The sequence below is a fragment of the Neofelis nebulosa genome, chromosome 1, assembly GCF_028018385.1.
Source record: "Neofelis nebulosa isolate mNeoNeb1 chromosome 1, mNeoNeb1.pri, whole genome shotgun sequence".
In the NCBI taxonomy this organism is placed as follows: domain Eukaryota; kingdom Metazoa; phylum Chordata; class Mammalia; order Carnivora; family Felidae; genus Neofelis; species Neofelis nebulosa.
This window is the reverse complement of record NC_080782.1, coordinates 198979926-199007161: the sequence shown is the minus strand read 5'-3', so window position 1 is coordinate 199007161 and position 27236 is coordinate 198979926. Positions and strand designations below refer to the sequence as shown.

At 37.0% G+C, this 27236-nt stretch overlaps 1 protein-coding gene across 2 annotated transcripts in view; it reads right to left on the bottom strand.

Annotated features, from left to right (window-relative positions):
- The window catches only part of KLHL1 (kelch like family member 1), a 369777-nt gene extending 342918 nt beyond the window's left edge, over positions 1-26859 (bottom strand). For both annotated transcript variants that reach the window (XM_058683193.1, XM_058683200.1), the window contains exon 1: positions 25537-26859. In XM_058683193.1, coding sequence (XP_058539176.1) covers positions 25537-26039 — 503 coding nt within the window. In that variant the 5' untranslated portion in view covers positions 26040-26859. The remainder of the gene's footprint in view (positions 1-25536) is intronic.
- Between the last annotated feature and the right edge of the window lie 377 nt (positions 26860-27236).

Sequence of the window (27236 nt, the reverse complement as noted above, 5' to 3'; positions counted from 1 at the left end):
AACATGAATATATGACAGTCTATGTCTTGACTCTCTATTCTGTTCTATTGATCTCTCAGCTCTATCTATCTTTTACCCCAGTGCTACACTGTCCTGATTAGTATAGTTTTATGTTAAGCCTTGAAATTAGGAAGTATAGGCCCTGAATCTGTGCATCTTTTTTTAAAATTGTTATGATTATTTTATATAATCACTTTGCACTTCCACACAGATTTTTAAAATAGCTTGTCAGTTTTGTCAACAAAGTAGCTGGGGTTTGGATTCCAGTTGCATTAAATCTATAGTTTAGTTTTAGTAGAATGGACATACAACATTAAGTCTTCCAAGCTATAAAAAAAAGGTATGTCTCTCTGTTTCCCAGATCTTAACGAACTTCTCTCGAAAGTATGTTTCGTTGTGGGTGACTTTGTGCACAGCTGTCACTAGATGTGTTCCTAGGTCCTTGATAATTTCTGATGCCATTGTAAATGTATTGTTTTTAACTTCCAGTTTCAGATTGCCAGTACCATGTAGAAATACAACTGCTTTTAAATTAATTTTGCTCAACCATGATTTGTTCAATGGGTAACTATTCAGTGATTTTGACAGATCATTGTCTCCTTTAATATTATTCTTAGGGGTGTTGTATGTTTATGTTATTGTAATGTCATCCAGGACTTCCTTTTCCAGAGATATTGCAAAGTACAAATCATAAAAAAATAGTTGTGTAGAAATCTTAAAAATTATACCCAGTATTCTTTAAAATTCACATCGGAGCCAATACAAAACATAAGGGAGGTTTAGAAAAACCAATTTGTCCCAGTTTGCTCAGGGTTGTCTCAGATTTAAAGTTTTTTTGTAATGTTTATTTATTTTTGAGACAGAGACAGAGCACGAGCAGGGGAGCGGCAGAGAAAGAGGGAGACACAGAATCTGAAACAGGTTCCTGGCTCTGTCAGCACAGAGCCCAATGCGGGGCCCAAACCCACGAACTGTGAAATCATGACCTGAGCCAAAGTCGGACACTTAACCGACTGAGACACCCAGGCGCCCCTGGGTTGTCTCAGATTTACAGCTCTAAGTCCCATATCCTGGAGAATACTTTAGTTCTGGGTAACTGGCACAATTGGTGTATTAATTCTCTATTGCTATATAGCATATCACCACTAATTAACAGCTTAAAACCATCCACATTTATTACATCCTAGTTTTCTTAGGTCAAGATGGAGGACTCACAAGGCTGCAGTCTGGGTGTTATCTTGTCTGATTTTCCATGTAGAGGCTCAACTGGAGAAGAATCTGCTTCCAAGCTTATTCTTCAGGCTGACCAAATTCAGTTCCTTGCTACTTAGAGCCTATCAGAAGATCCATGCCATGTGGATCTCTCTTTTGGTCCCCTTACAACATGGCATCAGACTTCCCCTAAGCAAGCAAGGAAAAGAGAATCTATACTGTATATGCTGCAAAGTATAGTCGTATCTGTGTCTATATCTATCATCCTTTTTCCTTTGCAATATAATATAACCTAAACATGGAAGTTCATTACCATGATTTTTGCCATATGTTAGTTAGAAGCAAGTTACACACCCCATTCATACTCAAGCAAAGAGACTATAGAGGGTGTGGACATGACCTCAAGCAGAGATAAACAGGGTATGGACATGATGACCATTTCCTAAGGTCTATCTGTGACAACTCCCCCTCTGACCCCCAATAATGCATGCCCCTCCCACACACAAGATACAGTTACTCCTCTCCCCAGGTTCTCAAGAGTCAGATCCTGTTACAGTATCAACTCAAAGTCCCCAAATCCCATCATTTAAATCAAGTCCACAAGCAGATGAGACTCCTGTGTGTAGTTCATTAAGTACAGCTACTAATGCAGAATTCCTCTTCATTTGTGGGACTGTGAAAGTAAAGACAAAATATCTATCCTAAGAAGTCCCTATATATGATAATGAAACAATCATAAGGTAACAGCTAGGAGGAAAGGGGAAGTACGGAAGAGTCACTGCTCCACAGCTGTTCTGTAATCTATCTCCTGAAACTAGCTGCCTGCTGTTATTACATCCTGTTTTGCCCTGAACTTTATGACCAGAACTGTTTGTCAACATCTTAGCTTTGCTCATATTCTTACGTTAATTCTGTATGTTATCCTTAAGCGTGTGGGTGACAGTGGTTTCGTTATTGAGGTCCACAAGAGTGCACACATCCTCTGCCATAACACCTCCAAACACCAAATGAAATGGACTGGTACTGAAGGCCTAGGTTATTCAAATAACCACAGACACTCACCTTCAAATAGATAAGGAAATAGGGGGGTAAAATCTAAGTATTTCTAGGCACTATAGTTATCAGAAAACATTCTTTAAAGGAGCACAAATATCTTTCAACTTTTTCTCTTGGTATCTTGAAATATCTCTCCCATTGTAAAAAAAAAAAAAAAAAAAAAGAAAAGAAAAAATCAGGAAAAATGTTTGACACACAAAATGTATGTGGTGAGGTATTACTTAATTTGTTAGATTTTAAAGTAATTCTTTAATTCCAAATTTAAGTTTGTATTAGACATTAGGCTGCTTTGACAGAATATTTTATGACTTTATTTTCTCATGATATTTTGAACCAATTATATCATACTCAAACAGCTTTGCCACAAATGGATTGATTCATCCTTGGGGAATTAAAGGGTGGAGTATGAAGGCTAAGTTATAAAAGCTATGTGACAATTGGAATTGAAGTTCATACCGTGAACTGGCATATACATTTTATCAAGATCATATGTATATAAGGTCAGTGAATATGCTTGAATAATTAAGAAGAATTTCTTTTTTTTTTGTTTTTGTTTTGTTTTGTTTTGTTTTTTGTTTTTTAATTTATTTTTGGGACAGAGAGAGACAGAGCATGAACGGGGGAGGGGCAGAGAGAGAGGGAGACACAGAATCGGAAGCAGGCTCCAGGCTCCGAGCCATCAGCCCAGAGCCTGACGCGGGGCTCGAACTCACAGACTGCGAGATCGTGACCTGGTGGAAGTCGGACGCTTAACCGACTGCGCCACCCAGGCGCCCCAAGAAGAATTTCTATAATGACATTATTTGAGGAGAATATGCATATCTGATTGTGGAATTACATCTTTTACTAAAACATGGTAAAAGGCTATGTTTCATTTTACCAATCATGAGAACTAATTTTATTTTAAATTACCAGTAGTTCTTTCTAACATGAGAAAATTGGATTCTTTAAACAAGATATTATGTGGAAATGAGCCCTCTTATGCAAGGCGGATAGGTCATCATAGAGCATCTAGAAATTTGTCTAAGATTTATATTAAAGAAATGTAATGCAATTCTCTAAAAGTTTTTGATATAAGATCATATTGACTCAATCATCGCTGACTGGATTGAATTTGGGAAAATGGGGCTGCTTGGAAAAAAGGCAAAAGTTCACCTAGTAAAATTATTAGACTCATGTAGACTAAAATATAATATTCCCATTCTTACATATCAGAAAACTGTTGGGTAGACTGTGCTCAAAAAGTTTAAATTAAGCGACAAGACTCCACATTTCAGTTCTCCATCTAAAGCAGAAGAAACCATTTTACTCTGAGTGTAATTTGACTTCTTTGGGAGAAAACTGGAGACTGTCATTTTTACATATAACTTGAATATCTTCCTTAGCTACTTAAGTGAGTTTAAGACATCCTTTTGATCTCCATCACTCCCTCCTCTGCCTTCTTCATTGGAACACTTAACTGTCAAACTTTTTTCTACCTGTTTATCCAGTTTTCCTCTCATACTGCTCCAAATAAACAAAATAAAGAATTATACCTGTCTCTCAACTCACTTACATGCTGAGTCAGCCAACAGAATTGATAGTAAGAGAAGTGAGAAAGGAGTTGAATAAGTTTCAGTGGCCATGTTCTCCACCTAGTCCCCAGTGCTACAAAAATAGTATTTTCCTGGGGCTCCTAGGTGGCTCAGTTGGTTGGGTATCTGACTTTGGCTCAGGTCATGACCTTGCAGTTTGTGAGTTCCAGCCCTGCATCAGGCTCTGAGCCTGGAGACTGCTTTGGATTCTCTCTCTCTCTCAAAAATAAATAAACATTTAAAAAATTGTCTTTTCCTTATTTCAATGCCTATATAACTTACCTTCAAGCTACTGTTTCAAGGACTCTGAGATAGTATTCATAGTCAACCCTAAGGGTGATTAAAAGCCTAATTACTGTTTCAAATAGTAAGCATTGCTTCAGTCATTGATCTCTTCAACATAATCAATGGTATCAGGATCTAAGTGAAATTTGGGATGGTCCTGGGACTTAAGGACTCCTTATGAGAGAGCTTACTGCAATAATTTCAAAATAATTTTTTTACAGTGATTGGCAGAATTCTCAAGAGTAAAGTTAAAGATACTTAAGATCTAAGGAAGGGAAAGACTCGTTCTACTTATAGTCTCAGGATTATTAAGAATTGATGAAGTAATTGTGGGACTCAGTGAAAAATGCAAGTGAAGAAAGTGATTCAACATTATTAGGACTTTTAAGAGGGAGAGGGCAGATTATTAAACCAAATGTGGGACCCTCCTAAGCACAGCCCCGAGAGACTAGCAGATCGAGTGCACATTAAGTTGGTTCTACCAGGAATATGGTTACAGCTTTTTTTTTTTTTTGAGACATCATGCCAAATTTGTAACTTCCTTTTTATGCCAAGTCATTTCTCTCTCTCTTCTTTTTGTTGCCAGCAATAATATCCTTTAAAAATGCAATACTATTTTATGCTTATTTTAAGAGAGGCTTTAAGGAGTGTAATTACAACCTGGCTTGCTATCTCTTATTATAGGTTAAGATGAGTGAAATCTTCTAATAAAAAGACAGTATTAAGATAAAGGGGGGAAAGATAATCAATTGAAGGCTCCTGGAAGGACAGGAAGAATATGTTCTAGATTCCACAGGTCAAAGCAGACCAATAGGGATTTGGAGCTAGATTACATCCTGTTTCTCATGCTGTGTAAAATGAGCCCCTGATTCCACTGCCATGTAAATTATTGGGGGAAAAATTCTCTTCTCTAATCCTCCAAATAGAAATTTAGTGGCGGGGCATCTGGGTGTCTCAGTCGTTAAGCAGCTGACTTCAGCTTAGGTCATGATCTCATGGTTCGTGAGTTCGAGCCCCATCTAGGGCTGTGTGCTGACAGCTCAGATCCTAGAGCCTGCTTCCGATTCTGTGTCTCCCTCTCTCTCTGCCCCTCACCTGCTCATGATCTGTCTCAGTCTCTCAAAAATAAATAAAAATTTTAAAATTGTAAAAAAAGTAAAAAAGAAATTTAATGGCATTGTCAATAAGATGATTCAATTCTAGTGTAATTAATGTGCATTATTGGACTTTTTGAGAATTTTTCAGCAGTGTCTTAGGGAGAAAATTCAAAATAACCTTTCAGAACAGCTCCATTTGGGGAACTGACAAGGGCTTGTACTTAACAATAAAAACCTCCCAATGGTAAGAGTTCTGAAAAGTATTTGCTGTGGTAAAAAATAGATTTGAAAACAAAAATACCATAAGCAAACCTCAAAGCAGTGGAAAAGTTCTTTGCTCAATGTATTATAACTTGACCCCACTTTCTAGGTAAGAGAGGGATGTGATTAGTAGATTTATCAATATAGTCTCTTCTAAAGGAAATGGAATAAAGAGGAGAATCAATTGCCAGATTATCTAATCTGAGTGAGGACAAAACTTAATTTGAATTACTAAGGCAACAGTTAGCTAAATGAGAATACTATGGTTGTAATTTACTAGCTTCAGGACAAGATGATCTGAAAGATCTACCTAGAGTTAGAATTAAAACATGTTGCTTCTATAGACTCTGAAAAGTTATCCTGATATTGTATTTCATAAATTCAAAGAAACTTTCAGAGAATTAGTTTAAAGAGAGCCCAGTGTTTATTTGCTCTGTTTATCCTTTTCTTTATTTTCTTTATAAGAGCCAATGGACCATTGTGGAGAACATTGTCAGGTTAATATGCAATACTAGTTTCAAGGTTACATGTTTTACTGACAAAGTTCTATATAAAAAATCTTGAGCAGATTACACGTGTCAATAATAAAGCCCAGGAAAAACTCTGGACTGATGGGAAAGTGACATGCTGCAAGCATTTTCAATCTAGTTTCATTAACTCTTGTATTATGGACCACACTCCCAACGCTGCTAGCTCAACTGCTATGGTTGTAATGTTAGTCTCCAAGAGCCCTCAGATACTCTGGCATAATTCACTCAAATCTGCACGTGAGGTGGGTCAGGCAGACTTGGAACCTCATGTAACTCAGCAAGACACAGACTTAAGAATAGTAGGCCCATTGTTTCCTTCTACTCAAGAGTCCATAAATTTGCCTTGCATGACTTGAATGTGTGGTCTTTTTCAAATAAAAAAATTCACTTGAATTATAGGTAGTACGCTTTTAACATTATATTTATCCATTATACTTTTATATAACTTTAAGTAATTGAAATTATTGCATTTTGTAAGGTAGACACTCTTAATTCTTTTTCAATATTTTTGGGAAAAACTAAGCAAATTTTGAGAATCTTTGAAAAGTTGGGGAGAGTGACGATATGAAAATATTGACATAGGTTGCTCCTGACTGACTTCAGTCTCTCTCACAAAAAGACAAACTAACAACAATCCACAGATAAAACACCATTGTGAAAATCCCAGTATTTGGCATTAAGGCTGTAGCCCCTCTTGGACCACAGAAACTGAGAAGGACCTCATTGGTTTCCCTTTACTCTCATCACTCCTGCCCTGGGCCAGCATAGCACCTCACCAAGAGAGCCACCCCAGGTTTTTTCATGGGGGAATGTGAGCCCCAGGTAGACATCCAGGTCTCATTGCCCAAGGATCATGAGGGGAAATCCATGGGTGCTCCATCACTGGGGATCAGATAGAGATAAAAAAAAAAAGGGTGGTGCTTATAGCAACCAGTGCTCAGACCTTGGCAGACTGAGTCCCTGCTTAATAGTAGCACCCAAACAAAGATCCCAGCCACTGGCTCTTCCCATCTGCAGAGCTGAGCTGGTGGCCCCATCTGGCCAGGGAGCTCAGCTGGCCATTCTGACTGATTTAAGTTCCCAGACAAGCGGTTGTACTGTCCATGAAGCCCATTCTATGCCTCCACTGGGCAGGGGACCAATTTCAAAGCTCCACCTAACTGCTAAGCACATTCTACAGCAAGGGTAGAAGAGCAAATGTACAGCCCCACCCAACTACTATGCATGGCTTCCAGTCCCACTCTGCCAGGAAGCCTAGTCATAGAATCCAGGCAGGCCTGGAGCCCATCCTACAGACCACAAGGAAGCAAGCCAGCAGTCCACCTTGGCTGTTGAGAATAACTACTGGCCCCGAATAGCCAGAAAGCCTGAACAGTGACCCTGGACAGCCTGGGAGCCCATCGTCCAGTACCACCCAGCCTACAACCCCACCCAGCAGTAGAGCCCACCCTGTGGCCCTGCCCAATTGTTGAACACAGCATGGGACCTTATCCAAACATGCCTTGCCCAAATTGTGGCCCACTAAATCATGGAATATAGAATTCAGCCCTACCCAACCAAGAGCCTGGATAAGACCCTGTTCAAACACAGAGCACAGCCTGCATCCCCACCCAACTGCAGGGTACAACTGAAGGCCCTGCCCAACAAGAGAGTCCAGACAGTAACCTTACAAAACAGCACAGTATAGCCAAGGGCCTACCTAATTGTGAAGCCCAGCCTGTGGCCTTACCCAATTTGGGGGCATAGCCCGTGGCACCATCTGGTCAAGGAGTACATACAGCCTGAGGGCCAACCTAACCATGAGAGACTGTGGAGCCCAGACTGCAGCTGTGTGCAATTAGACTCTCACTAGTAGCATCACCCTGTTAGAGAACAGAGTCTGTTACCCCACACCCAGATACGGTTGCAAAGCCGAACTAGCAGCCCCACCTGACCACAGAGAATATCAGGAGCCCTACCCAACCAGGGAGATTACCTAGAAACCCCACTGGAATAAGAGCTCAATCAGCAGGCTAATCCAATCATGGAGCTCAGCCAGTGGCCACCCCCCAACACACTCCACCCCTACCTCAGCCACAAATCTCAGAGCATGCACAGGCATTGGGCCTCAACCAACTAAGGAACTTGATAGTAGCCCCTGCCTGCCTGTGGGCAATACCCACAGCTGATAGATCTAAAATTTCAAGCTGAGCAGACTGGAGAAGATCTTTCATTCAAAAGTGAACCTGAAAAGTGTGGAAGCATGTATCACTTACTCAAATGCAGATGCTAACACAAGGTACAAGGATCACAAAGAATCAGGCGAACACATCACCGAAGAAAACTAACAAAGTTCTAATAACTGGTCCTAAAGAAAAGGAGCTCTATGAACTGTCTGACAAGTAATTCAGAATAACCCTTTTAAAGGACTTCAGTAAACTACAGAACACATAGACAACGAAATGAAATTAGGAGAACAATGCGTGAACAAAATTTGGAGTTCAACAAAGATAGAAACTATCAAATTATCAAAGAGGAGGGAACACTCCAAAACTCATTTTAAAAGGTCATTAATTACTTTAATAGCATAGTGAAAATTGAATATAAAAAAAGAAGAAAATCTTTCCTAGCAATTTGTTAGTAAGTTAGGATATTTTGATGTCCTTGTTTATCTGCTATATTATATGGTTTTAACTGCTTGATCATCTCTCACATTGTTTTCAAGGGACCATGTATCTTCTATGTGAATAAATGACCAATAGATGGCAATATTACTCTTCTTGAACACCTCCAATAGGCATTTGCCAAAGTTTGATACCCATTATATGCATCATTCTCAAAGTCAATATTTAATAAAATAATTTTTTGCAACGTTTCTTAGCTTATTAATTTAAAAAATAGGATTAAAGTTTAATGTAACACATTAACAACATAGAAAACAATAGACACACATAGTCTATATGTCTTATAATCTTCATGTAACAAATGTAAAATATGGTGTTTGATTTAATCATACTATTCTCTGATCTTACAAAGGAATTTACACATAAGGAGATCCACGTGGAGATTTCTTGTTTTTAATTTATACTATAATCATATCTCGCACATATCTCAAATTGCTTTATGCATTGAACACTAGTGTTATCTGAGACATTCTACATAATTTATTCTTTTCCTACTTATATAATCTTACAGGATATATTTTATATCATATATTTTATATTGTTTGTTTTACAAAATGAATATAAAATGATTATTTTCATTCTTCTATTGACGAAAAAGCATGGAGCATGGGAGTTTCTTAACATCAAAGTGCTTCTATTTCTGAAGGATATGTTCTCAAAATTTGTATTCCTGAATTAAAAGTCTTTTATATTGTTTCATACCATAGATATTGTCCCATGGCTCTCTCCACACCCCCACACCAAAGCAAATTACATTCCCACCAGCAATGAAATATTCCTAATTATTTCTAACCCTGTATATTATAACTACATAAATTTAAGCCATTTACTTAATAGAAACTTGAGTATAAGGAGATAATTTCTATTTTAGATATATTTGCTATTTGGGAGAGATTAACCTTTTCTATCATAAAGCTTCTATAATTATAAGGAATCACAAATTTGTAACTTCAAGTGTATCACTCATTCTTCTAATTTTTAACTGCCAGAATTTCTCTGAAGAAAGTCCAAAATAATTGCCAATTTACTTTATACATTCAGTTAAATTTATCTGCACATTTAAATACAATATGTTTTTTATTTTTTTAATATAATACTTATAAAAAGTTATACTTAACCTCACAATGTAGTTATGGCCAGTAAGAAACAATAGGAAGGATGTTTCCTGAGATTGTGGCTATCACTGGTTTTTCACAATTGAATATATTACTTTGATGTTCTTTTACATAGGTGGATGATGTTACATTGGCTCACTTTGGTATACTTCTCCTTGACTAGCTCCTGGACCAATGTAATTCTCCAACCTGGTAGACAGTTGGATAAAGTTGAGTGAAATATAAAGCTACCGATAAATTCTTTTCTTTTCTAAAGAATTAACATAGGAAATATTTTAATTAATATGTCAAATTCAGCATATAAAACTATAGGCATGTGTGTGAATATTGAGAAACTATCTTGAAGTAGAGCTGACTAGACATACTTTTAGGTTCCTTGAGGTTCAAGTTTTTGATATTAACTTCTTGGTTCCAACAGCATTCCTTTCAAATGTAATGACATGTTGGATATTTAAGAAGTGTTGTATTGTTTGGGGAAGTTATTTACCACTTCAAATTAATAAATTTAAAAAGCATATTTTGTTAAATATTTTGTGAGCTTTGTAATTATATATGGCCATCTGTATTTTGTGTGTGTGTGTGTGTGTGTGTGTGTGTGTGTGTGTGTGTGTAAAATTCACTGAAGATGTAGCTGTTTATGCTGGAAGTGATTTACCATTTCTTGGCTTTCCAAATGTATCTTATTCTTAGTGTTGTGTAAAAGAGATCCCTTTCCAGATTATGTCAACTTTTTATATTCTGTGGCCACAATCTTATTCAAGGCCAGCTTCATGTGTGTGGACCTGTGTAGTCAGATAGGGACCTATGTTCAGAAAGGCCCTTGGTTTTATGCTCTACTGTCTGGGTCCTTAAATTATTAATTTTAACAACATTTTATACATTTTAATTAATAATAATTAATAATTTTCATTTTGCCTCAGGCCCCACAGATGACACAGCCTGCCATAATGACAGCACCCAATCCACTCTCTTATCCATGAAAAATATCTCTCAAATGGTTGGTGAAACATATACTAGTCCCAACCTCTCTGAAAGTACCTCTCAAATCTACCAACTTTTCACCACTGGTTTATATGAAACTATATCCAATTAATCTCACTAATGCTCTTAACACTTACTACCAACCTTGACCATCGCACAAAACACAAGCCTCAGTAGTGATCTGTTCTTTCATAACCTTATACACATAAAGGTGTGGAATTGTGCCTCAGCTGACTTTTTGAGATTTCCAATCTGAAACTTGCATTATTTCTTTCAAAAGTGCTTTATAAATCACTTTGTCTCCCTTGCACCCCTCTCATTGGTAGGTTATTCATATTCTTCCCATCTGTGGTACCTGGAGGTAGTGTCTGGAAATGTCTAGCACTACCTTTGTGCACCTATGAGCCTTTCCTTCTCAAGCAACAAAGCCCTTTCTCTTTTGAAGACTCAAGTGACTTGTTTGTATTCATATACTTCATATTGCTGTTTTTATGCCTTCTCATCACTGAAGACATTGACACCCTTCAAATCCAACTATATTCCTGGGCATATTCAATCTTCTATAGATGACTTATCAAATAATATAGCCCCTGCTTCCAGCTCCTTGAATTGTACACCTTTAACTCAAGTTACTAACTTATTCTCATGGCAACATATTTGATGTTCTCACTATCTAGGTCTATTGTTCATGTGAAATCTTAAGACCTTACATACTCTATAACTACACTTTCCTAAATTTTAATTTATTTTTTTTTAGCCCACTACAACTACTGCACAAAGACTAAGACAAAAAATATTTACATCAGCTACTTTACTGGACTCAGATTATTCAAAACAAAAGTCATTCTCTTCCCTCCAGCCTTCTGCATTATCCACTTTGTACCCACACAAAAATGTACATTCATTTGCCATTGCAGAATTGTAGATCTTCTTCTCTCATCCTCTCTTTTACAATTAAACCCCAATTAATTGGCAGATGTGGCATTTTATTTTCTAAATGCTTTCTTTCCTTCTGTCCCTTTTCTTAGTAATAGTTCCTCACCAGGACTGTTGTTTTAGCCTTTCTTTTTTTTTTTTTTTTTATTTTTTTTTTTTCAACATTTTTTATTTATTTTTGGGACAGAGAGAGACAGAGCATGAACGGGGGAGGGTCAGAGAGAGAGGGAGACACAGAATCGGAAACAGGCTCCAGGCTCCGAGCCATCAGCCCAGAGCCTGACGCGGGGCTCGAACTCACGGACCGCGAGATCGTGACCTGGCTGAAGTCGGACGCTTAACCGACTGCGCCACCCAGGCGCCCCTGTTTTAGCCTTTCTAACGGCTCTCCACTTTCAGCTTCCTCCATCTTTTCTCTGGTCCATCTCAAATATTGTTACACTAAAGTTTGAATCTCATCAGCTAGATTCATTCCAAAATCTTTAGTATGATCGAGAAAGGCCCCGTTTTCTGATTATGATCTATAGCCCCAGCCACATCAACTGACATTTTACCCAGGCATAGCCATGCTAATTCATTTCTATTTTTTCTTCTAATTAGCAACTGCACATGCTGATGCTGGTCTGAACTTTATTAAGACCTTTTCAAAGCCTTCCTTTTCTGTACCTTTAAAAATCTCTTTTAAGATATATTTAGTATATTACAGGTTAAATTTCTAAAATTACTTAGTTTACTACTAGTTTTTTACTCTGAAAAAAAGGGAGTTTTTATACCAATCTGTATCTCAAGAAGCCAGCATATTGTCTGGAAATGTATTTCCAGACTGATTTCCAGACTAGTCCAAACTGATTTAAAATAGTCTTCATTAAGTGGAGGAACATTTAGCGTTTTCCTTGGGGTACATTTGGCTCAGAATATACCTTAAGTGTTCAAACAGAGCTTACCTCATATCTTAAGTAGTCAAAGTGCAGCCTAATTCACGCTGATATACTAGGAGTCAAGCTGAATCAACTATAGGTAAAGATCCACTGTCTTCTTTTGTGGTGGCAAGGCTAGAGGCCTTTAGATATGATGCATTTTTTGCCCTCTCCCACCATAGTCTAATAAAAAAATGAGATAAAAAGCAATTTAAGTGGCAACGGTGACATTTTCCTATACAAGTAGAGTGTACTCTAAAACTAAGGTTTTCTATTGCCAAATCCAGTTTTCTTTCTGTTGTAACATGCAACTGGGGAGGCTGATATATTTTCTAAAGTCAAACAATATTATTTTAGAGAAATATATGCCATAAAAAATTATCAATATTTAAACACCATACATATTTCAGTTTGCAACGTTATAAAGACCAAAGATTTTTCTGGAGTTTATTGAAGAATAAGAATTAAAATATTTACCATACAAAGAGAAAAATTTGGTAAGAGGCAAAGATAGAATATAAGAGTGAGAACAGGGGCGCCTGGGTGGCTTGGTCGGTTAAGCGTCTGACTTTGGCTCAGGTCATGATCTCACGGTCCGTGAGTTCGAGCCCCGCGTCGGGCTCTGTGCTGACAGCTCAGAGCCTGGAGCCTGTTTCAGATTCTTTGTCTCCCTCTCTCTCTGACCCTTCCCCGTTCATGCCCTGTCTCTCTCTGTCTCAAAAATAAATAAACGTTAAAAAAAATTAAAAAAAAAAAAGAGTGAGAACAGATACAAAGGAGTTTTAAGATTCCCACTAGGTATATCAATCTGGGGAAAGGAAAAGAAAATTTACATTTAGAAAATATTTTTAAATTGTGTCTTTGAGGAGCTCTAATACTAATACAAATTTACTATACAATACAAATACAACACTAAAACTAATTTAGTATACATTACAAATACTAATACAAATTCAGTATACTATACTATACTAATACAAATTTAACTTTACAATTGAAAAAAGTATTTGACAAGAAATCTATCTAAAAGTCACAGGCTGTTGTTAGGGAGAATAATGACATGTAAATATTTTAGATCTATTAGGACAAGAATGAGTAAATAATGAGACTTTTTTTCTCTGTGGGGAAACACGTCTAGTGGAATGTTCAAGTCATCTGGAAAAATCCAAAGAGGAGTCAAAAAAGAAGACGGCACATAGCTCATTCCTTTCTGAATCATTAAGGTAAAGTTCATGGATTGTATTGTTGCTCCTCTAGTACTGGCAATGGAGATGCTTCCGCTGACTCATGATACAAAGTCCCTTGTGGTCACAAAGCAAGGCCTTCTGAACTTTCTTTGCGAACACTTACTATAAAACTATTTAGCCTTCCCTTCTTTCTGATCTGCTGCCAAGTGGAAGGTAGCAAGAAAGTCAGTGTGAATATTTCATTATCAAGTTCTGCAAAATGTCAATGGATGACTTCTTAGGCCATGTATCAACTCAAAGAGGCATCTGACTCCAATAAATGATTCAAGCAAGTTAGAATCAAATTTCTATTCAAAGTATGAATAATAAATACAATGAATAAGTTTATCTGACTTATAATAGGAGAAATATACCACACAGTTAGGTTCTTTGGCTCATCATAACATTTTTACATTCAGTCATGGCATTTGAGGATCAGCTTATTCTTTTTTAAATAGCATAATGTTGTTTCATAAAATGGCTATTATCAGAATTATTTACCCATTCCCTATTCATATATATTGTGATAATGATGCCACATTGTCTCTATTACTGTACCTTAATAACAAATCTGGAAATCAGGAAGTGTTAGTCTTCAAATATGTTAAATTATTTCAAAGTTGTTTTGTTTATTCTAGGTCCTTCAAATTTTCAATGGATTTTAGAATAAATCTGTCAATTTGAACAAAAAATGCAAACTTTTTTGGGGGGAATGTTTATAATCTATAGATGAATTGGGAAAGATTTGACATCTTAGTAATAGTAATTTTTCTGATCCATGAATATAGTATATCTTTCCATTATTTAGGTTTTTAATTTCTATCAGAGGGCTTTATTGTTTTCGATGTATGAGTCTTCATATTTTTGGTCATATTTATTATTAAGTATTTCATACTCTATTGATATTACTGTGAAATATATTATTTTTATATTTCTAATTTATTATTAAGTATTTCATATTTTATTGATATTACTATGAGATATATTATTTTTATATTTCTAATTTCTAGTTTTCCCTTGAAAGTATATAGAAATATAATTGATTTTTGAATGTTCACTCTATATGCTGCCACCTTAAAAAAGCCATTATCTGTTTTGCAGATTCAAATAAAATTTTTTTAATAAACAATTATGCCTGCAAATAAAGACTATGTTTTTCATTTTTACATAGATGATCAATTCTTATGCAAATTAAAATGATTTTATTTCTTACTTTCCAGTATAGATACCTTTTATTTCTTTTTGTCTCTTTATTGAATTGACTAGCATCTCCAATACAATGTTTAATAAGTGATAAGAGAATAAATTCTCATTTTGCTCCAGATCTTAGAGGAAACACATTTTGTCTTTCAACACTAGGATGTTAGCTGCAGGTTTTTCAAGATTGTCATCAGATCGATATTCTTTGCTTTGAGATACATTTTGTTTAGTATGAATATATCCATTTCAGCTTTCTTTTGATTAATCTTAGCATACTATATCTTTTTTATCCTTTTCCTTTCAACAAAAATATGTGTTTATTTTTAAGTGTATTTCTTATAAGCAGAATATACTTAGATCTGGCTTTTTATTTTTTTTAAAAAAAATTTTTTTTTCAACATTTTTTATTTATTTTTGGGACAGAGAGAGACAGAGCATGAACGGGGGAGGGGCAGAGAGAGAGGGAGACACAGAATCGGAAGCAGGCTCCAGGCTCCGAGCCATCAGCCCAGAGCCTGACGCGGGGCTCGAACTCACGGACCGCGAGATCGTGACCTGGCTGAAGTCGGACGCTTAACCGACTGCGCCACCCAGGCGCCCCAGATCTGGCTTTTTAAACAACCCAATAAACTCTGCATTTTAATCATAGATGCATAGAGTAGCTGTTTTTAATGTAATTGTTGATATAGTTAGGTTTCAGACTAAAATTGTGCTGTGCATTTTCTAATTGCCCTATCTTTATTCCCATTTCCTACTTTTTAGATTAATTAAATAATTTTTATGAGAGTATCATATCTTCTTTTTTGGATTACTAGCTATTTATCACTGGTCCATTACCTTGGTGGTTGCTTTATGATTTATAATATACTTCTGAGACTACCTTCAAATGATATACCATTTCACATTTAGTATAATAACCGTATAATACTGTATTTTCATTTCTCCTCTCCCAGTATTTCTTTTAAGTTTATTAATTTATTTTGAGAGAGACAGAGAGAGCACGAGCAAGGGAGGGGCAGAGAAAGAGGGAGAGAGGGAAAATCCCAAGCATGGGGCTCAAAGTCAGGAAACCATGAGATCACCACCTGAGCCAAAATCCAGAGTCAGCTGCTTAACTGACTGAGCCACCTGATTCCCCTACCAGTCTTAATGCTATTGTTGTCATACATTTATGTTATACATATGGGAAAAAAAATACAACACACCTCTCATATTATAATATTTTTGTTTGTTTAACCATCATATATCTTTTAAATGTTCCAGATTTATATAATAAAAACTAACCTTACTTTTACCCATGTAGTTATCATTTCTGGTGATTTCCATTCCTTGTTCCAGCTGGTACCATGTTTTTCTGCAATCTGTGCTCTACCATTAATGTCACCCTATATGTATGTGTGTGTGCGTGTGTGTGTGTGTGTGTGTGTGTGTGTGTATGTGTATGTGTGTGTGTGTGTATATATATATACGTATATATATATATGTGTGTGTGTATATATATATATGTATATATATATATACGTGTGTATATATATATACGTATATATATATATATATACGTATATATATATATATATAAATAAAATCTCAGGCATTATAGAAGTCTGATGTTAATCTTTTCCTATCTACCATGACCCTACTTAACTACTTGAATATATAAAATATGATTTAACTGCATTAATTACCTTGTCGGCCATAGTTTTTAGTCAGTTTTAATTGGTTATTTTGCTCCTTATTATGGTTCATATTTTTCTACTCCTTTGTTGCCTAGTTATCTTTAATTGGATGTCATACATTACAAAATTCACCTTGTTTGGTATTAAATACTTCTAAATATATGAATTACTCTTCAATTTTTTTTCCAAGGCACATTTAATGTTACGTGGAAACCGTCTGATACTTCGGATTTGTTAAGCAGAACCATGGCAGCATTTATTTTAGGGCTAGTCATTTCCTGTTACTAATGTAACATTCCTCCAAATACTTTCTCTAATTTCATGAATCATTCCATTCCTATTGCTAGGGATAGGTGTTAGTCCCTCTAATTCTAATATAGTTCTTTCCCAAGACTTGGGCTGTTTCCTAAACACATGTATCTGTCATTATTCTACTGAATATTGATCTGCCAAATACTCAAGAGGCCCCACCACAGATTTCTGAGACTTCTCTCCATGAAGGTCTTTTCTGTGACATTCTGTCTTGTGAGATCTCACTGACTTGGGCTCCTTGGACACTCAGCTCCCTCTCTTCAATCCAGGGTGGTTATCATATTTCTCTTGGTTTCCCCTGCATCAGTGCCTGGAATCTCTCTCAAGGAGTTAAGCTGGGACAATCACAGGGTCATTTCATTTGATTTTCACATCTCAGGAATCACTCTCTTTCAGTACCTGATGTCCAGTGTCTTGAAAAATGTTGTTTCATATATCCCCTCCCTCCCTTCCTTCTTTCCTTCCTTCCTACCTCCTTTCCTCCCACTCTTTTTCCCTTTCTTTCTTCATTCCTTTTTGCCTTTATTTGTCTTCCTTCTGTCTTTCTTTTTCTTCTCTCCCTCTTTTGTTCTTTGTTGCTTCTCTAGGTGAGAAGGTGAGTCCAGTCCCTGTTACTCTGTCTTAGCCAGGCAGGAGGTCCAGTTATTTCACGGTGACTAATAAAATGATTAGAATATTATTTGGCCCAGGATTTTTTCATCTTAGTTTCTTTTTAGGAATTTTGAATATATATAAATAATATGGGCATATTGCTTTTGTTAATGACAATTGACTGATCTAACCAAAGTCACGGTAAACCAGAATCATAAAATAATTATAATACAAAAGTTCCTTTTGAGAAAAGAAAATTGCACCAATAAATGTTTAAACATTACCAGGATCACCACGTGCCAAATATCTAGGTACTAATTTGTGTGAACTTCTCTACTGAAACTACATACCAGTATATCAAGGGTAACTGTAAAAGTAGGCATCACATTTAAATTTTATTACAAATAAGAAAAAAACAACTCCAAGTTATTTCCTAAATGTTAGAGTTCGAGGTTGAATCTCTGAGTTAGAAAGTCAGAGTGTTTTTGTATACATAAATTCAAAAATATAGATTTTAAAAATAGCCATATTTCCTATTTTTCCATTTTTCTTTGAAGCTCTGGTATTTTTGAATATTGGCCTAAAGAGACACTTTGGATATTTTAGTAGAATTTGAATCTACTAAAGAAATAAAACAAAGTTGTGTGTTTTATTGTTGATACAAAGAGATTTTTGGCATTCACCTCTTGAAAAACTGTAAAATTGTTGAATTCTTCCTTTCCCTTATAGTATAAACCCTCCCAGTTTTCTGGTCTCATAATTTAAGTTGTTACACTGTATTTTAGTCAAGATGGAAATGCTGAGTTACATGAGCAAATGTCAATCAACATCACTAAGGAAAAATGTGGCCTGGACACAGTGTCACAATTATGATAGAAACTCAAAATGAAAGATTACCTATAGTAATCGGTTATCTGAATTAGATTAAATCCACCAAAAGAACGGGAAAGGCCAAATTTAGAATTAACATCAACTGAATGCACTCTTTATTATTACTGGAGATTCTCAGATCATTTTCAAAAAGTACCATTCCTGTGACATGATCATCAGTCAAAATGATCTACCTCATAGACTTTCCACTCAAAACAGATATTTCTTGGGATCCTAAATTATAGCACACATTCTCTCTGGTCAGGAAAACCTATGTTAAGCTTTCATACACACTTATATCAATCTGTTCTCAAATTCTGGCCAGAAAAGTCAGCAAAGTAGTCATCCTAAAACTTATATGGTACAACAGGTTTCTTTGTTGTTGTTGTTTTGGGTTTTTTTGTTTGTTTGCTTGCTTTTTGCTTATACTTGACTTAAAAATCTTCAAATATTTAAATCAGCTCAGATTATCAGTATCTATATCAGATTTTTTCCTCAAAGTTTGGAATAACATTATTTTAAATGTAGAAAGGTAAATTATTATTTGGCCAACCTAGTATGTAAATTCCAGAGCATTTGTTTTACAACTACTACAAAAATATCTGTGGTTATTTTAGATGGTAAAATAAAATCAGTAGAATCTTGTTACTTAGAGACTCTGTTTAAAATGCTGCATATTTTCATGTTCAGAAACTTGAAACTCTAAAATATGCTGTAGATCTTAGTTTTCTGTAAATTCCGTAAGAGTTCTTGGTCAAAAACAATGGAATGTGACTTAGAAACACATCATCTAAGTAATCATCAGAAGCATATTATCCCCCAGATACACAAATTATTTTTTGAGGCTTAGAAAAAAGAAGCCAACTAAAACAAATATCTGATCAATATTATATTCTGTATTCGCCAAATGCTAATTTGATTGGATAGGGATTACTTTCAGATTATTTAAAATCACCATACCTTAAAGAGGTTAATAATATAGTTTACAAGGTATTCATTAGAAATTCATCAATGAAAAACAGAAAATGGTACTCAATTAGCATGGGGTTTTGTTTGTTTGTTATATTTGTTGTATTTGTTTCATTCTGCACTTATAGTCACATCTTTCACTCAGATGGTTCTGGAGTTTTGGGTACCTGCAAGTTCAATCAAGTGGTCTTATTTCTTTCTCCTTTATGATCTTCTTATTTTCCCTGAAGCAAGTGTGCTCAGAAGGGAGGGCACCTGGAAATTATGGGCTTCTTTATAAAATGACAAATAATATTGATAAACCCATCCTAAAATAAATAAAAGAAGCTCTCCCCAAACAAGGTATTATCTGCTGCTAGTTCTGCTCTAAATAACAGTAGACTGTGTAACACTCCAGCCTGGGATAAATTAGCCAAGAAGACATAAATTTGAGTAAAATCACTCCATACTCTTTTTCACTACGAAACAGGGTTACAGGAAAAATATGAACATGACTTCATTTTAGTGTTCCATGGAAGCATAGTTTAAGAACTCCTTTCCTGAATAAATAGCCTGTAACCATTTTTAAAGTTGCTTTTTCCTTTTGACTGAGGCAAGACTGATTTCTTAACATTCTCAACAAATACCTGGTTCAGGTCTCACCAACCTTCATGATAATTTAATGGTGTATGCTTTCTTCTGGTGACAATTTTCCGTATCAATTGTTCCGACCCTCAAAAGCAGATTTCTATCATAAAGCTCTCTTTTGGATTCAAAAATTAAATTAGTTTTCCCTAAGTCATTTCCTCATGGTGTTGTTTAATTATAAAGTAAAATGCACAGAATGAACCATACTTCAGAAAAAAACTGAGTGTTTTCTAACCCAGACTAAGAAGTTCTCTTTGAGCCTTATGAGGCATTGTCTGTCACTATTATTATTTTTATTTATATTATTTATTTTAATTTTTTCAACGTTTATTCATTTTTGAAGAGAGAGAGCACACGTGGAGGAGGGGTACAGAGAGAGAGAGAGAGAGGGAGAGAGAGAGAGAGAGACAGATTCTGAAGCAGGCTTCAGGCTCTCAGCGCTCAGCACAGAGCCCAACACGGGGCTCGAACCTACAAACCGTGAGATCATGACCTGAGCCAAAGTCAGAGGCTTAACCGACTGAGCCAGGCATCCCACCCATTACTATTATTTTAAAAAGTCTATTTAAACATTCAAACAGAGAATCATTGCAACCAAGGGAATAGGAAAACTGCTTCAGCATAACTTTAGCTGTAGCCCCTTTCTTATGTTCTGTTGTGTTTGTTTGTTTAAGCAGAAGGAAAGGAGAATTAGCAAAGTGGCCTGGAATATGGTGTCTGGATCAGAGAGTAAGAAGAGAAAGTGCAGCTGTACTATGTACAAGTCTATGCTTCTGGGCACATTAATTAGCTGTCTGTACCTCAGTCTTCTCATCTATCTAATCATTATACCTAAGGGATACATAATTGTTCCAGAATCAAAGGACTGTTCTGAATATTAAATTGCACAGTATAAACATTCAACATGCTATCTAGCAAATAGGAAGTTCTTAATGTCACTCACTATGATTATGACAAATATTTATTCACTTAACAGTGTTTATTGAGTAACTACATGCTCTATGATAGGGACAAAATGATGAGCAGAATGGAAATAGTCTGTCCACTGGGTAATGTTTTTAAAATTTTTTTAATGTTTATTCATTTTAGAGAGGGAGGGGGGGCAGAGGGAGTGAGGGTGATACAGAATCCAAAGCAGGCTCCAGAGTTCAAGCTGTCAACACAGAACCCTATGCAGGGCTTGAACTCGCCAACCATGAGACCATGACCTGAGCTGAAGTCTGATGCTTAATAGCTTAATCAACTGAGCCATCCAGGTGCCCCAGGGCAACTTTTGTTAGAGACAAACAATAAAAACAACATAGATATTAATATACAGTTACAGGTGACAATGAGAAATTGAAAAAAAAAGTAGAGAGTATTTAGTTACTCCAAGAACATGGAATGAGCAGATGCAATAAATTTTTAAAAATTTAAATTAATTCGCTTAGGGTATCAACGGATGCTTCTTTGAGAAATGTACAAAGCTCTTAATCAAGACATCTCAATGATAAATGGGAATGAAATCAGAAAAGGGTGGGCTGAGGGAAGGAGAGCCAATATGCAAGGAGACAAAACAAGTTTGTGAGGCCCAAAGATAGAGAAAAATGTTAAGGGAGGACACTGAGTCTGGAAGACAGAGGGTAAGAGGGAGGTTGGTGAGGGAAAGGCCTTGATAATAGACAAGAGACAGATCATCCAAGGTCCATCTGTGCAGAGTATGGATTGTGGTCAGAGGGTGGTGGAAATACTTAAAAAAAAAAAAAAAGGAAAAAGAAAAAAAAGGAGAATCTGGGTGTGGCAAAATAGTTCATATTTTCATTTAAAATTTTTCATTCACTCCACTATCAGAGAATGGATTATATGTGGCAAAATTAATGAGTGAGGATGATGCGAATGGCAGTGGCAGAAGCTGAGTTGAAAGGGGACAGTATGTTAGAATTAGGTGCAAACAATGGAGATGGAGGGATGTGGCACAGATAGAAGAAGGGAATTTTTGAAGAAAAAGTGACAGTGCTTGGTGGAATAGTGAAAACAACGGAGAAGAGCATGTTGGCACATACGACCCTGAATTTTTGGCTTGTACAACCTAATGCATGGAAAGCTGTTCTCTGAGATAAAGAAGGAAACTGAGCAAGAGAGAGGGGGACATTTATGAGTTCAGTTTTGTACAATGTTGTATTTATATTGTGTCTGTGATATCCACAAGAGAGGTCAAGCAGAGAGGTGGGTGTGTGAAACCAGAGGTCAGGGGCAGGTCCAAATTTTGAGATACAAATTTCGAGATACAGGTTGTGGACAGCATTTGAAACCGTGGAATCAGATGACTGCATTCCGTGAGAACTGAGAAAACTAAAAAAGGAGGCAGTTGACCATGACATCTCCTTTCCCACTCACATTACTACAAATCGCGAAAATATAAATATTTCTCTTTGGTTCTTAGATTACTACCTACAGCATTTTGGATAAAAATATCCACACCAAGAATGTATGATAATCTGAATAGCTAGATTACATACTTTCCAACAACTAAGTTCACAATGAAGTAGAGAAAATAAATGACTAATCACATAGATGAGGAACCTATTACCATAGTCAGAATTCTTAATGGTGTAATGGTTAAGGTATTAGAAAACTGAGATTTCTTTATGTATGCCTAGTAGGGTGGGACCAGATAAGGTCTGGGTTCAGGTAATAAATTAGTTTACCAGTGGCTTCCTGCTGCCTTTATGTTTAAACTCCATTATAGTTTCCAATTCTGAGATTACAGGAAGTTTTCCCCTGAACATCCCCAGCAACTGTTTGAACAAGTGAAACCAACTGAGTGACTTTTACTTGAGTAAACCAATCTTCCTAACTAGCATGAAACCAAATGAATAAACAGAAGATCAGAAAATGAAGAGAAAAGAAAGGGGCCAGCTCTTGTTTCATACATGAAGATTAATTTAGCATGGAAGTCACAACTGATAAAACAAGATGCTAAATATCAAATGGGACTTCACAGTATGGTTAGATAATAATAACTCAAGTAATCAAAATTATCATGCGGGGTTTAGGTGGTTTATGTACTCACTGATCAATATAAACACTATGTAGATTCCCTGCATGTGCTAAGATAGAAACAAAAGAAAATGCACATTACTGATTATTTTACATATTATTTTGCATTCAGTACTTTGGAAATGCTGTCTTTTCTGAGAAGTGAACCCTATTCTTACCACATATTAAGATTCACATATATAATTATATATGCAATATCTATATATGGCTAACTCAAGTCTAGTAGCATGGTTTTAATCAATTATGAGCACAGAACCAATGCTCTATGAAGGTTTGGGAACTCATGCAATCCACACTATCAGTAATAACTCCGTTTTCCAGTGAGAAGCTCAAATTTTTCTAAACTATTTATGTCTTAACACAATTTTAAAAATAAAATCAGATCTGATTTTTAATATTTTAAACATGTAAGAACTCATAGGAAACCATCATTCCAATAGCAAAGATGGTTTTGGTGGGACTTGCTTATATTCAGAATTCTTTTCATATACAACTCTTTGTGAGTAAAAATGATATACATTCAAAAGTGAGGGACCAGAAGTTACATCTGATGGGTGTTTTGTGCCTAAGTGTTCTATTGGTTATGACTTTTATTTTTTTATTTATTATAATTTCTTAAGTCAATATTCTATTAGTATTTTCAAATTCTTCAACTTACATAAAAATCTTCAGAAATTACTCATGACAAATATGTCTCATTTACTTAAAAGTGTATTTGTTGTAAAACAAATTTAAAAAAATTATTAAACATTAGTGTTTTCAAGAAGGTCACATATTTTAAGCTGGTTTTAAGACTTTACAGAATTGAAGAAAATAATCTATTTTTTATAAAGTCTCTTAGTCATAAAATATCAGTTTCAATAAAGTAGTAATTAGTAAATATTTAACATAATGTTTTCTTTTAAATATATAAAATGAATTGCTAAATGCTTATGATTTCTGAAAACTAAAAAGAATGGTTTTAAATATTCTACACTAAAGGAGGTAAAGCTCAACATATTTGATAGAAAAAAAGGCTTAAACTATAATAACTAGTAAATACATAAATCAAATTACTTTATGGTATTGGTGGTACCCAGAGTTATAACCATTTTGGTAAAATATCTTACTTAATTGAATAATAGATAGACTAATATTTAGGTCTGCTATATATGGAAAGAAAAACTTTGTCATACTTGAAAATTACAAATTAAACCTCCTCCTTTTTAATACATACATTACATTAAATGTCTTAACATATTAGAGTATGTCCAAGGCTCTTCCATATAATCCACATAATTGAAAATTATAAGGATATTTTTTCATATCTTTAATTTCACATTTGTCAACATCATGAAAAGCACCTACAGTATTATTTTGTGCATTCCTTTTGTGACTTAATCAACTTTATAAGAAGGTGATTCAATCAACCAGAAGTTTAAAAAGTTGTTTCTGTTTTGTTATTGAGAGGTAATTAAATCTAATAAACATATCCATTATAATTTTCCTATGTTTCCTATGTTTCTTCAATAATGTATCCTGATACCATATGAATTTAAATGCAAATCTTTTCATATCCTCACTATATGCCAAAACTAGTAGTGAATAATGAGTCAATTCTCTAAAAATGTAAAACTCAGAAGTTTTATGTGAAGGTTTTCTATAAGTCTTGAAGGTAGAATTCTTCTAAAAGAATCTGATATTGGAAATAGACAAAACATAAATGTTGACCTACCACCTAAAGATCCCATCCTAAACCACCAAATAAGAACAGCTGAATGCAAACAGGCTCAGCAACAGTTTAATTCTAAGACTCTGAATAAGGCAAAAGTGAACACACAGGAAGATAAAAAGGGAAGTTAGAATAGAGAATAACAACACTGCATTTCATGGAAGAATAAAAAAGGGAAAGAGAAAATGCTGCTGTCCAGTGGCCTCCTTTCACGCACCTCATTAGTTCTGGTATATAGATTCAAGACACAGGGATCCTAGATAACACACTAAGTCAATTTCTAGGCCAGTACATGAGATCCTTGTGACTGGTGTTTAAAACAAGTTTCATCTCACATCAGGTAACGGCAATACTGATGTGACAGAAGACGACAGAAGAACACCATCATCTCAGAAATATGAGACCCACTCCACTGAAAGATTTACCAAAATGCATATATATTCAATTTGTGATTACAACTCTGAAAACTTGCAAAAAGCAAAACCATATGAATGCGCCTGTAGAAATTAATGAGCAAACTTTCAGTGAGATGATATAAGCTTGGGTAATAAAAACCAAGCTGGCATCTCTCAATCAAATTTTTCAACCTGAAACGTTTTAGTCTTAGTAACTACCAAAGCCCACAGGGGAGAGGGGAAATCAGTGGAAACTGGGAGATTCTTGGATGCTCCATGGGGTCTTACTGTACCTGTGTCCACATCCTTCACCTGTTGCCTGGCTTGAGTTGGCCGGCTCCACTTTGAGCTCTTGCAGGACCAGCCCTTTATCGTGTGGTCCAGGAAAGTCCATGCCTGGCACCTCCTCCTCCTCTAGAGACTCCACGTAGAAGAGAGTCCTGGCTGGCTGTTGGGTGCCCTGCCCCGGCGCCCCTTGCTGCAACCTTGTGGCCACTGGCAGCAGGGTGCCATTCAGTGGATTAAAGGAAGAGGAGGAAGATGAAGGGGAGGAAGACGAAGGAGAGGAGGAAGAAGAGGAAGGCTTCTTCCAGAAAGTGCTCACGCTGCCCTTCTCTTGGCTTTTGAGCAGGCGGCTCTGACTGGGGCCCCAGTGCTCGAAGCTGCCGCTGCCGTCCTGTTGCAGGCAGCCGCCCCCCGCCGGGCCGCCTGGGGCTGGAGACGGGTGGCTGAAGAGTTTCCAGCGGAGTCGCAGGATGTGCTTCACATCGAAGTCTTTTCTCCCAGAGCCTGACATGCTTGACGCAAGAAGGCAAAGAGACCTCAGCGGGCGCGGGAGTAGACAGACCAGCTGGTGGGGGAGGCCAGCAGAGCTCGGGGTTGGAGGAGGCGGCGGACTGCGCCCTCTGCACTCCGGGAGCACTCACGGCGAGGCGGGCTGCGCGCCCTGCTAGGCAACCACCCGAGCGCGGACGGCAGAGCCGCGCCGCTCAGCTGCGGTCAGGTCCGCAAGGACCCGCGCGTGGGGAGCCCACAGGCTGCGAACAGAGGCAGGAGCCGGACGCAGAGGGCTGAGAATCCTTGATCCGCGCGCGGGGGCCCCGTGGTTACGGCAGGGAGGGACGACCCTGGTGATGGAGGTGCGCGAAGAAGGGAGGTCTGCACGCTCGGAAGCCCGGGAGGCGGCGGCAGCTGGATACACTTCCCTGGGATGCACCCGTGGCAAAACCTCAGTCGGGAAGGTGTCGGCTCTCCTGTCCTTGCAGCTCAGAGTTCAATGCCTGGAGAGCGCAGAGAGAGAGAGAGAGGGAGAGAGAGCGAGATAGAGCGAGCGAGAGAGAGAGAGCGCCCCAAGTCGCGAAGAAGCGCACCCCCTAGCCTTCTCGGTGCACCTGCGCCCCTGTGCCTGGCCTCTCCGAGGATGCTCTGAGAGCTTGCCGGGTGTCTTTGAGAAAGTCAAATGCCTTCTGCAAGGCGAGAAGGGGTGGTTTTATATAGTCAGTTTGTAAAAGAGAAGAATAAATATTCCAGAAAATATAGGAAGGCAAAAGGAAAAGCCCGCCCGTGAAGCTGTCAAGGTCCTCACAGTACAATTTTCTCTCTGCCTCATCGCCTCCTCCTCCCCTGTAAGTGACGCAGATGTGCACTGGGGCCTATACGGAGAGATGGAGGGAGGGAGGGAAGGCTTCAATCTTCTTTATGCAAGTGAATCTGCCGCTCTTATTGTCCCCTTGCTAGGTCCTGTCACCTTTTTTCATCCCCCTTCCTCACTACATTACTGTGTGGCAATAAAAGTAAAACAAACAGGCATTATGCTTTAGTATCAGTAAACACCAAACGTGAATCATGGCAACGTAAACTTAACAGGCTGCCATAGGTTTGCAGGTTGCAGGTTAAGGGCTTGAATTATTTAATAAACCACATCCTTTAACCTTTAGCCTTGGTTTGTCTGTAGTGAGACACAAGAAACAGTGATGCTGGCATCAAAGAGTGA